Source organism: Rattus norvegicus, chromosome 3 (genome assembly GCF_021556685.1).
Source record: "Rattus norvegicus strain SHRSP/BbbUtx chromosome 3, alternate assembly SHRSP_T2T, whole genome shotgun sequence".
Classification (NCBI taxonomy): domain Eukaryota; kingdom Metazoa; phylum Chordata; class Mammalia; order Rodentia; family Muridae; genus Rattus; species Rattus norvegicus.
The window spans coordinates 140,070,584-140,083,108 of record NC_141536.1 but is presented as its reverse complement, the minus strand read 5'-3'; the positions used below and the strand labels follow the sequence as shown (position 1 = coordinate 140,083,108).

The window sequence follows — 12,525 nt, the reverse complement described above, 5'->3', positions numbered from 1 at the left end:
GAGGTAGTCCCTGGGTCAGGAACTCTGGGGTTTGAGATCTCAGTATCTGATGCTGGTCTGGTTCAAATACTGGTCCTGCCACGCAACTGGGGTGTGACTTGGGCAAGTCCTTTTGCTCGTAGTGGCCCTGATTCCTTATCTCTGAGAGGGGACTAATCTCGGCACTTCCTCATAGGGCTGTTGGGAGAAATCAATGGCGTGATGTACGTAACACATGTAGCACGGGCTGGTGCACACTGGGGCTTGGCTTGGCAGCTGCTTCCCCGCCAGCACGGGCAGAGGTCCAGGGCATGGCATTCTCAGCTAAGCTTCCCCAGGCGATTGTCTACAGTCCCTCTCCCGAGTGTGCAATCAGGGGCTGCCACCTCTCGGTCTGGCTCAAAACTAGCCTCCGGCTACAGAAAGCCTAGGTTTCACTCTCTTGTCTGAGAGAGCTCTAAGCTGACGCTGGTGTAGCCCTGATCCCAGACAGCTAACCCTCTGCATGGGGTCTCTCCCTCCCCCTTATCCCTAAAAGACATCCCTGCAGAGCTGTCCCTTGTCACTACTTGTCTCTTCTCAGTAGAACATCCTAAGGACCCCAGCAGTGGAGTCAAAAGACCTGAGTCCACCCATCCCTCCTCTCAAATCTCCTGGGCATGTGAATGTTTCGCTAGATCCACCCACCCTGGAATACTCAGCACCTAGGGAGGGCTTCTTACTCTCTTGACCTTGGCCTCCTGTACATCAGACCTGTGCTCAAGTTCTTGGGATGTGCTAAACTATGTGCAGGCATGTTTCCATGACAGAAGCTGGCTTGCTTGCATGCAGCATGGCAATCAGAGGGCCTGGCTGCTTGTCCTGCCTCGTGGGCCTGAGCATGTACAGGGACATGTGTGTGACACATCTCGGAATGACCTATTTTGTCTGTACCCATTTATCTTTCTACACGTGTGCTGGTATGTCCGTCTGTCTTGTCTCCTTTGTAGCCAGGAAGCCCCGAACCACGTGCCAACTGGGAAGGCGACGGTCCGCGAGCCCAGCGCGGCCTAATCGGGGGCTCCGACTCCTGCACCAGGAGCCCTTCGACCTGCAGCCCCTGCCAGAGAGGGAGGACTGGATGTGGGAGGCAGGATCTGAGGGGCAGGAACTTGGGGAGAAGCAGGCTTTGCTGGTAGAGTAGAAGATCCTTTTGCTGCACTGGTGGACAGGAGGCCCTTGTCTGACTGTGACAGGGTCTTCCCCTCTGGGTACCTTCACTGTGACTTGGAAGATCTGGGGTTGGACTGATGACTTCTAGCTACCCCTGAGGCCCTGAGGACTGAGACTTTAAACTGGGGTTAGCAGCCTGTGCCAAGCCCCACTGAATTCACTGGCAGAGGTGGCTGCCTGCAGCCTAGCCTGTAGGTCCTCGCTTGATTCTGGGGTGTCGTGCCTGAAGGGCAAGAGGAGAAGTCATGCCAGGCAGTGGCCCCAGTGAGAGGATGACATGGCCCGGCCCTGCCCTCCCTACGCCCCCCACAACCCGCCCTCTTTCCTCAGCCCCGGGAACACCGCCCATCCCGCCGCTGACCAGGACCCGCAGCCTCATGGCCATGTCCCTGCAGGGAAGTAGACGGGCCTCTGCCGGATCTCGCAGGTGAGTGTCTCCCTTGTCCACAGCCTGGGCTTCAGACTCAGAAGACCTTGGGCTTTGTCTTGGAGTGTGTGCAGCAGACTTGTAGTGTGCCTTTAAGCCAATTGCGACCTCAGTTTCCCCATCCTTAAAATAGGCTGGGCCGATCCATGCCACCTCCAGGAACTATTTAAAGACCCAGATGACACGGTGGATATAACAGTTATCTGAAGGTTCCCTCAGCGTCAGTTCTGCCATTACTGATCCCCATGGGCAGTCGTTTCTCCTTTGGCTCCCACCCTGTGGGCCCCCCTCCTCCAGTCGCCTCCCGTCTGCCCTCTGTTTCAGTTCATGCATGGATACCCTTCCCCGAGCTGAGAGAACCTGGGGCCCACCATTTGCCCACAGCCTTGTCTAGCCTCCGTACTTGACCCTGGGGACCTAGGAGGGTCAGCCACCTTCTGGTTTCCATCTTGATTTCCACTGTCTGTTCTGTCACCCTTGTCTGTGTGTGTGTGTGTGTGTGTTCCCCTCCCTGCTGCCTTTCTTCCCTGTGATGACCCTGAAGCGGGGGCACTTTGGGCCGCAGCGGCCTGGCAGTGTTCGCCCAGTGCCCACAGCTGCCTGCCAGCCAGAATGAGCAGCTGCCTCTTCTCCCCGCCTCCAGGCGCACGTCTCCACCTGTGAGTGTGCGGGACGCCTACGGCACCGCTTCCCTCAGCAGCAGCAGCAACTCTGGCTCCTGCAAGGGCAGTGACAGCAGCCCCACACCGAGGTAACCAGCTTCTCCTTCCAGCCTGGCTGGGCTGCCTGGGAACATGGTACCCAGGAGATGGGGAAACAGCACCGTGCTCTGACCATCCCACTTGTAGCATTCTTACTGACACTGGCCTAGACCGGCTTACTTCACCCACCTGAGCTTTGGCTCCTGTCTGTAAGATAGGCACGAGCGAATGCAGTGAGAGGTCGAGGCGGGAGTCAGAGACAGGCACCTCCCAAAACATCACGGGTCTTTCTTCCTCCTGCTCCACCCTCCATGTGAACGTCTTTTGTCCTAATGATCCCCAGATGGCTCCTGTACCACCAGCCTTCAGGTCAGCAAAGAAGATAGCCCCCTTTGCGTTCATTGCTTGGAGAAGGGACACTTGCCTGTGAAATTTTGTATGACTTCATTCGTTAGAACTAGGCCACTTGACTTACCAGCAACCAGTCCCGTTAACTCAGAGAAGATCAGTGTTTTCCCCCCCAGTGGTACCATGCCAAAGAGGAGAAGACAAGGTGTATATGGGCATTGTCTCAGGCTCTGCGAATGCAGATGTGCTACAGATGTGGCATGTGCTAAGTTATGGTCTGGACATAGTGGACACACACATGAAATACAGAGTCACCTGGAGGGCAGGTAAAGGAATGTTGTGGGTCCTTGAAGACCAGGACATTAGAACCAGGTGCTGATGGGGTGGCCTATTTGCTGGGTGCTGGAATACAAGTAGGAAGTGAAAGGTTTGGGGGACCTGCAGGCTTTGGATTTGGCCTCCTGTCTCCAAGGCTTAACTTTTTCTTTGCCATCAAATGGACCTAATAATCCAGAAATATCAGCGAATGGGTTTGCAGACTGCCCGTGTATCCTGGACCACAGTGAGGCCTGAGGGTTATGAACACAAGAGGACAGGTGTGTTCTGACTGCAGTCCCACAGTCAGACTGCTCCTTCTCAGTAGAGAGACGTCATCTGTGTTCAGTGATAGCCACAGCCACTAAAGCCACAGACCTCAGGTGTTTCCACCAAGGTGTGGATGGTAGGGAAATAGTCATGTGTAAGACATGTGCCCAGCCTCGGGCTTCCGATCTGCATCTGGAAAAGCCTGAAAGTGGAAGCTTCCAGACTTGTCTATTACGAACAGTTTTATAACACATCTCCCATCTGAAGCCCCTGGCACACCCCAGGGGCTCAAACCCCAGGTCGAGCACCCATGGAGAAGTCCTGTAGCCCAAAATGGAGGGCTGCAGCCTCGAGGGGACAGGACACATCACCTAAGGGCCTCACTGCAGTCAGGCTGTCTCTGATACGTACGATCACATGCTTCTAATTTTGGATGAACACACCACAGAGAAAGTGGGGAGAGGGAGAGGGAGAGGGAGAGGGAGAGAGTGAGAGACTCTAGAAACTATAAACATGTATTGAATGTTATCTTGGGAAAACGTCCATGAAAGCAGCTGAGAACATTCAAAGCCCCCACTTGACTGTAACCCTCGTCCTTACCAGTTTAATGTTGTCTTCTTCATCTCCTGCCTCATGCCAGGCTGAGGACTCTCTCTCAGGTCTCTCTCACAGGTCTGTGTCCAGCTGTCAAATCCCTTGCAGGGCAGGACGACAGCCACAGTCTAAATGGAGGATGCTATACGGCTTCTTCTCTTCTGAAGAGGTCTTAACCCAAGTTGGGAGAGCCTAGGCCTCTGCAGATGTGCTACAGATGTGGCATGTGCTAAATTATGGTCCCTTTGCCCCATGCCAAGTGGAAGAGAGGCCGAATGACCTGGTTTCTCTCTCTTTTGCCTCCTTCCCTATAACACTTTGCAGTCTACAGTAAATACGACATAGCGTCTTGCGTGAAACTGTAAACCTGCCTTTAACGTGACCACTTCCACAGTGGGTCTCCGTGGGACCTATCTTTTCTGGCCCTATGGAGTGTCTATGCTGAGCCTAAGTGCTCCTAGCCTCTGAAGCATCAGGGTGTTACGGCTGCAGACCCAGTCTCCAGTGTAAGGGAACACTCCTGGGGTTTGAAACCAAGAACCAACTAGGGCAGATCCTGCAGCCAGGAAGCTGTGGGTGGAACCGTCTGGACCACAGTCTGTTATGGAATCAGGGAGCTCTCCTTCCTAGTAAAGCCTTGGCCAGCCCTCCATCCTGGCTCTAGCGGCCCTCTGAGTAGAGACTCCTCCAGAATGGTGTGGTATGACACACTGTATCAGTTGCAGAAGGTACCCAGTCAGCTGTCATTCAAGACCCTGCTGCTAGTTGTCCACATGTGTCTCTCACATGCCCCAGAGCATAGGTGTATAACATGGTGGGTATCCTGGACCAGGCAATTGCCTGTAAGGGCAATGCGAAGTTGGTGTATGTACACATAGGAGGACATGCAGGTGTACAACACCTGAGACACCCTGAATTTCTTAAGAAGAAGGATCGGCCAGACCTCCCAGTCTGTAATGCAAACCTGTATGCTCCCAAAGGAAGGTAAAGAGAGTGCATCAGGGTGTCTGCAGACAATGGCCTTGACTTCACGCCTGTCTGCCCTCCCCATTCCTGTCCCTATGCTAGATAGGCCGTCAGCTGCAGGGAGAAGAGTGTCTCCTCCTAGGAAGAAGTTACCTCCTCTGTAAGTGAGTCCTCATCCTCCAGGCCTTCTTGGAACCTGCCCTTGCCCCCTGTTCGTTCTGCAGCCCGGGCTCAGGACGCATGAGACTGCATGTTTGAGCCAGCCTCTCTGAAGTGAATGTGTGTTCACAGGACAAAGGCTTCCCTGAGCCTTCTGCTGCAGGGAGAGCCCACACATGGTGTCATAAAGCACTTAGCACACACAAGCCTCAGAAGAGGTCCCTTTTCCCTAAGCAGAGGAGCCTTTGAGTCCCTATCCTACACTCAGAGGAGCTTCACTAAACTCTCCTGGCAGAAGGCTGTCTTTTGCACCTTCACGGCCCATGCAGGAGGGCTGGTGGCACAGGCTGAGCTGAATGGAGTTAGGCTGGAGGCCCCTGCTCCCTGACCCTGCCCTACACCCAGCCTGCCGTCTTCCTCCCCCACCCCCCTCTGATGGACGCACCCTTGCAGGCGCTCCATGAAGTACACACTCTGCAGTGACAACCATGGCATCAAGCCTCCCACCCCAGAGCAGTACCTGACTCCACTGCAGCAGAAGGAGGTTTGTATCCGGCACCTGAAGGCCCGGCTCAAGGACACACAGGACCGGCTCCAGGATCGGTGAGTGGCAGGCAAGGGAAAGCCCTGGGGACACCCACCAGCTCCAGCCTGAGCAGAGCCAGGGCCCTGGGGTATCGCCCTTACTCCATCTATCTGAACCCTCCTCTCAGCAAAAACTCATTTGGACACATCTTTAGAGGCTTTAGCCCCCAAACTCCCTTGACTGCTCTAGGCAGGTGCTTGGGATCAGTGGGAAGGGGTCCCTAAAAGGGCTAGACTGTCACACCCCTTACCATAGCCCTGCAGCTCCTTTAAGTGGCAACTTCTCCCCTGGATCCTATCTTCCCAAGTTGCTGAACCAGAGTGTATCTGACTTTTTATCCCCAGGGGTGAGAAACAGCCTTTTAGCGCCCCCCCCCTTCTCTCTATACAGAGACATGGGTTTCAGCGTGAGACAAAGGTGTCTCAGCCTGTCAGCCTAGGCCCAGAAGCCTTCCTTCATGCCCACTTCCTTCCTCTAGATGATCAGGAGATGCTAAGGGTGAGGCCCTGCTCATCCTGGAGGTCTCCTAGGGACTCGGGTCCAGTTGTGCTCATTCTCAGGTTCCTGTAGGCACTTAGTGCTGCCCCTCCTGGTGGTTTCATCTTTAGAGCGACGCTTCAGTGGTTGAGCAGCATGGCCCATGCGTGCTGTGCCAGAACTCAGTAGACTGAGTTTAAGTTGGAAGACAGCATGGAATGCATAGGAGGCCCTGGCATAAGCAGCAAAGAGTCCTGTTAGGGTGGGCTGCCCCACCTCTTATCTCTTTCTCCAGTGTTCCCTGAGCTGGACCAAGCATCACAAGGGAGTAGAGCTCGGGCCAGGCCTCCCACTGTGTCTTTGCTTCTTCTGAGGCTTTTTATACCACACTTCACCCAAAGTATTCTCTGTGCCACAGAATTGGCCCATCGAAAGTAACCACTGGATGGTGTGCAGTGTTAGCACAGTTGACACAATCTGGTGACCTCTTCGTATCACCCCGTTCCCCTTAGCAACCATTCCCCATCCTCTCCAGTCACCCATCAGCTCCCGCTGCTCCTTTCTGATCACCAGCTCCTGGCACCCATTCATCTTCCCGTCTCCATCGATCTCTGGACGTATTAAGAGTACACCATGTGTGACCAGCCTCTGCCAAGCAGCCAGTCCAGTCTGGTTTGATGTGGTTTTCAGAGTTCAGTGGGTTTCAAGTTGTGGGCTCGGCCACCTTTGAACTAAGGTTCCTTCTTCAAGTTCCTGCTCTCTTCCTAATGACACTCATAGTCGATTGGCCTTTTGCACTGACGTCCATGAGGAACTAGCAGCCCATCTCCCAGCTTCCTCTCTGGGCCAGCCAGTAGTGGCACGTCGACCATCTTGTACTTGCCAACCCCTTCCTTTAAGATGTGGTTCAGATGTTGGACCTGTAGTACCAGGCCAGTTTAGGAGTGGGAAGTCATTGACCCCAAGGTCTAGCTGGCTCCAAGGAGAGAGGCACAAGGTGCAGTCAAGCTGAGCAGACCCAGCTCCTCCTCACAGATTCACCTCCCAGGGCAGGCATGAGTGAGAAGGGGAGAAGAGGAGGGAGAGCAAGGAACCCATGCCTGTTGATCTGCCTGCTCAGGTAGTTCCAGTTCACTGCCCCCTAGCCGTCCGCTGCTCCTATCCCTTGTTGGATGGCCAGCCTCGAGTAGAGGAAGGTGCTCCATGCCTAGAGCCTGTTCCGGAGTGGAAAATCTATGGTGCCTTATGTGGTACAGTTACTCTGCTAGACTCATAAATCCTTGCCCACCGCTTGAAGCCAGTGCCCACTGAGTCTCACCCTGATTTGCCCTCTTGTCACCGTGGCATGGTTCACTAACCACTCCCTCTTTAGCACCTCTGGGTCCGTCTGTAATTGGGAGACCTGAAGGACCTTAGCATATCTGGGTGAAAGTCTTGGCATGCTCTGCTTGCTGGCGCAGCCCCTCTCTTGGTAACTGTGCACTTCCCAAATCCATCCCTCAGCTTCTCCCCTTGACAGGAAATAGAGAACGTAGTAGCATGCGTACAGGAGAGCCACCCAGTTCTCCTCCCTCTCCTGTGACTCATTCACCACTACTCGTCTTTCCGAAAGAGGCTGAAATGATCAGCTCCCCGACCAGCAGCAAAAGCTGTCATTTGTCACATGTCACCATCCTTTCCCTGGGGGTTGGGAGGACAAATGTCTCTCCACTTAAAACCCAAGCTGCTTTCAGTAGGAAACTGTATCCCTCCCTAATGTTTGCCATTTTGCATTAAGAGTTTATTACGTTTTTATAGCAATAATCTCCTCAATTAAGGAACCGTGTCGTCTCCTCTGGAGAGCTTGGCTCCGTGGGTGAGATGGGATGTGACTCCTACTGCCATTTTTTTCTCCCCCTTGAAGGAACCTCTCCTGTTTCGGCCCCTGGTTCCACCCACCCTTACTCCTCCCTATGGGAAGAAATAAGAGGCGTCAAATCCTCCTACTTTTGTCTCTAGCTTTGAGCCATCCCATCAGGGGCCATCTGTGCTTGGTGACATCTCCTTGCCCCTCCACAGTAACAGTGACAGGTCAGGAGGACAGGCTGTGAGCAGTCATGTTGTCTTTGCTTACAGGGACACAGAGATCGATGACCTTAAGACGCAGCTGTCCCGCATGCAGGAGGACTGGATCGAGGAGGAGTGCCACCGCGTCGAGGCCCAGCTGGCTCTGAAAGAGGCCCGCAAGGAGATCAGGCAGCTCAAGCAGGTCATCGACACTGTCAAGAACAACCTGATCGACAAGGACAAGGGGCTGCAGAAGTACTTTGTGGACATCAACATCCAGAACAAGAAGCTGGAGACGCTGCTGCATAGCATGGAGGTGGCTCAGAATGGAGTAGCCAAGGAGGAAGGAACTGGGGAGTCGGCAGGCGGGTCCCCTGCGCGCTCCCTCACCCGCAGCTCCACCTACACCAAGCTGAGTGACCCAGCCGTCTGTGGGGACCGCCAGGCAGGGGATCCCTCCAACACCCCTGCTGAGGACAGAGCTGATAGCGGCTTTGTGGCTGCCGATGACACCCTGAGTCGGACGGAAGCCCTGGAGGCCAGTAGCCTGCTGTCATCTGGAGTGGACTGTGGCTTTGAGGAAGCCTCGCTGCACAGCTCCTTCAACCTGGGCCCCCGCTTCCCTGCCAGCAACACGTACGAGAAGCTGCTGTGCGGCATGGAGGCTGCTGTGCAGGCCAGCTGCATGCAGGAGCGGGCCATCCAGACAGACTTCGTGCAGTACCAGCCTGACCTGAACACCATCCTGGAGAAAGTGGGCCAGGCTCAGGGGTGCAGCTCGGTCCTCAAGGACAGGCACTCAGAGCTGGATCTCCACCCTTCAGGGCCCAGAGACCCCGACTCAGCAGTGGTGGTAACAGTAGGTGACGAGCCGGAGGCCCCAGAGCCCATCACCCGCGGGCCAGCTATACACCGGCCTGCAGTCAACTCTAACCCAGGACTGCCAGTGAGTGTGGTGTGTCCCGTGGAAGAGGAGGAGGAGGCAGCCGCCGCCACCGCCGCCGCCACCACCACCACCACCACCGAAAAGGAACCCAAGAGTTACTGGAGCCGCCACTACATCGTGGATCTGCTGGCTGTGGTGGTGCCAGCTGTGCCAACGGTGGCCTGGCTCTGCCGCTCCCAGAGGCGTCAGGGCCAGCCCATTTACAACATCAGCTCCCTGCTGCGGGGCTGCTGCACAGTGGCCTTGCACTCCATCCGCAGGATCAGCTGTTCACTGAGCCAGCCGAGCGCTGGCTCATCCGGTGGCTCCCAGCTCTGAGGCTGCCAGCCCTCCACTTTGGGCAGCCTGACCATTGATTGTAGGATGCCACTTGCTGCCCTCCATCCCACCCCCACCCCTATTGGCTTCCTCTTAACTTCCTTTCAGGCCCAGAATAGCGCCCCCCACTCAAGATGTCAGTAGTGTCAGGGATTCAGAAAGGCATCGCAAAAACGTCAAGAGAAAGGGGTTAAGATGGCTAATTGAAGAGGGAGAAACTGGTAAGAGCGCCCCTCCCTCTGTCCCCTCGGCCCACCCAGACTCTAGACAAGGCAGGCCCTGCTCAGAAAGTCTCTGGCTTATTGATCCGAGGATCCTCCCCTCTTTTGAACCATTCTTGTCAGCACCTGGCCCACTCCATGCCTTCTCTTCCAGGCCACCCCTTGCCCCTCTCCTTGGGCTCCTGGACCAGTATTACCTCCTCAAATGGAGGCAGCCAGGACTCAAAATACAGAGAACCACTCCACGCAGGGTCTGGCTTCCCTGGTCCCACCAAGGCTCCAGCTCTCCTCCCTTGCCTAGGATGCAGAAGTAAGGTCCAGCTGGAATGACCAGCTCAGGCAGGAGGGTAGGTTCTGTGTCTGTCTGTCTGTCCTCTTGGCTTCTGGGTGTGTTAGATCTTTGTGAGATGTCCAATACCCATCACTACTCCTAACATGCTTATCGTGGGATTGGGAGGGAGCCCTTACCCAAGCCCCAGCTCCCCTTGGGCAAATCTGCCAGCACAGAGAAGGCAAGGCTAAGGCCCTTCACCTTCTGAGATGAGTCCACCTCATCTGTAGCCTAGAGGTACCTCAGTGAGTTGGGAAAGTCAGAGGTCACTTACCACAGGCCCCTTTGGCCCCAAGCCCTATCTATGTTTGCACTCAGCTCCCTGCCCATCCCAGAAACCCCGGGCTGCTTGCTTTCTGGGATGAGGACTTCTTTCACCCAGCTGACTCCAGAGGAGGATGATGGAAGATGGCTATCAGGGGGCACCTCCAGATGAGTTTCTGAAGCCACAACATCTGCCTCTCCATGCCAAAGCAGGGTCCCCCAAGTGTGCTTCCCAAGCAGGGGAATGGCCAGGTAGTGTGAGCCTGTCTGTGCTGCTCCTGGTCCAGGCCTAGTCAGCCTGAGAAAATGCTGCGATCCTCACTTCCCTCTTCTTCCCAGAGAGGTCATACCTACCTGACTGGCCCACCTCCAGGGAGCTGGTAGAGCCCTGCATCTCACCCTCTCTGGCATGGGAGCCTCCCTGGTTCTCTGCTAAGGTCGCTTGTCCTCACTGTTGCTCCAGTGGCCACTACTTGACTCATGAGTTCTGCCCCACCACTCTGTGCCCTCCAAAGGGGCACCTGCATGCACTGGGAGTGGGCAGCAGCCAGCCTAGCCGTCAGGGCAAGAGCCCTCTGCCGTGCGCTTTGTGCCTCCAAGCCCCCATCCCCACCTTGGTTGGGGCTGCAGACCTGCCATCCTTGGTGGAACGTTCCTACCCCAGCTGAACCAAACCCAAATGCCTGAGGCCTCGCTGGGGCTGCCCCATAGGACACTGGGGTGGTACCATGGAGAGACAGGGGATAAAACTGATCCAAAGCCAAGCCAGGACTGGCCACGGACCCAGTCTCCTGCGCCGTGTACTCATGGAGCTCCATATGTCTCCCTAGCAACAGTTGAAGCTCTGCTGAGAAAAATAAATGTATGAACTATATTTGACAACATAAAATCCATATATTTTTCACCATTTGGCATTTAGTCCAACTTTGCAGCCCCTCTGTTCCATGTCTTGCTGTCTGGGCCTTCTTGTCGTGTCTCGTGTTTGGTGGACTTGGGCAGGGCTACAACTGTGGTCTACTCTGTTCCTGCTGCTGGAGAAGCCACTGAGAAGGGTCCAGGTTTGTAGAGGCATCAGGTGAACTGGCCACCACCCTGCTCCTGCCGTGACCCTAGCCCTGCCTATGTGATCGCCTGTGAACTCACCTACAGTAGAGATCCTCTTTCGTGAGTTCTGCCTCTCAGAAGGGCTCTGCTCCTTGCCAGAGCAAGTGGAGTGAGCAGCTCATTACCCAGCCATGGGATGACCCTGGAACCCTGCAGGCTGGGGTAATGGCCCTCTTCTTAAGTTTATATAAGCCCCGAGTCCCATATCCTTACAAAGGGGTTGCAGTGCCCATGCAGTCCCAAGAGGTAGGCTTGGAGGTAGACACTTGAGCAGCCTGCTGTTTCCAGATATGGAGAAGGGGGCTGAGAGCAAGGTGGAACTGGGCCAGGCTCCCCTTAGATGCTCATCCCCAAAGCTCCCCCCTTCCCAGTTGGCTGCAGTTTTCCCTCTTGCCCTTGGCTCCTGGAGCAAAAATGTTAAGGGTGCTCCTTTCCCCTGCCTCCAGTCAGAGCAGACAAGGTCTTGAGGAAGTGTCCCCAGGAACTGCCTTCTATAGCTCCTGAGGCCTTGGAGCCCAGCGGCTTGAAGTAGTGGCTCCTTTGTTCTGGAGCCCTCTGACAGGGCTCCGTGAGGACTTCTGAAAAGAGGCAACGCTGAGCAGAGTTCACGGTCAATGTGTCCAGGCAGGTAGCATACATAGCTTTTCACCGAGACTCCTCTTCACCTGTACAGGCACAGGACAACATATCCCAGGCTCTAGGGCCAAAGGCCACTGAGGGGTCTCCACCCTAGGAACTCATAGCCCCCTTCCGATCTAGGCGACATGTAAACTGGCCACCGTGCACTCACATTAGGCTATCTTGACAGATTCCAGGGGACACAGGAGGGGGGCTGTGGGAAGGGGTCATAACTCTCAGTCTCCTTTGTCTCTTTGTTCAGACAGAGTTGTGCCTGTCGCAGACAGCTCTGAATTAAAGCATGAACACACACACAGCCCCTCAGCCTGGTGTCTTTGTACCGTGTCATTTCTCTGAAGTGTGCTGGGTGGGTGAGAAACTCACAGCACCCAACACAGACAGAATCAGCTACTGGCTGGCCCAGCCCCACCAGACTCTGCCGTGTAGGACCGCCCATCTGTGATCAGGCACAGGTTCTAGAATCCGCACTCTCTGATCCCAGGTCCCCAGCCTGCTTGGCATGAGGAGAATACTCCAGCTCTTTAAAATAGTCTCAAAGTGGCTTTTCTGGCCCATTCTGTAGCTACACAAAACACCCATGACCACTCAGCAGGGGTCCCAATGCCCCTCAGTGCCAACATCC

The 12,525-nt window shown here is 55.2% G+C and overlaps 1 protein-coding gene across 5 annotated transcripts in view; it reads left to right on the top strand.

The window, feature by feature from the left end:
- The window catches only part of Snph (syntaphilin), a 40,802-nt gene extending 28,603 nt beyond the window's left edge, over positions 1–12,199 (top strand). The window contains exons 3-7 of one of the 5 annotated variants that reach the window (XM_087651047.1): positions 176–203; positions 969–1,618; positions 2,262–2,369; positions 5,425–5,574; positions 8,150–12,198. In XM_087651047.1, coding sequence (XP_087507173.1) covers positions 1,437–1,618; positions 2,262–2,369; positions 5,425–5,574; positions 8,150–9,344 — 1,635 coding nt within the window. In that variant the 5' untranslated portion in view covers positions 176–203; positions 969–1,436 and the 3' untranslated portion in view covers positions 9,345–12,198. 5 annotated transcript variants of the gene reach the window in all.
- Positions 12,200–12,525: the final 326 nt, after the last annotated feature.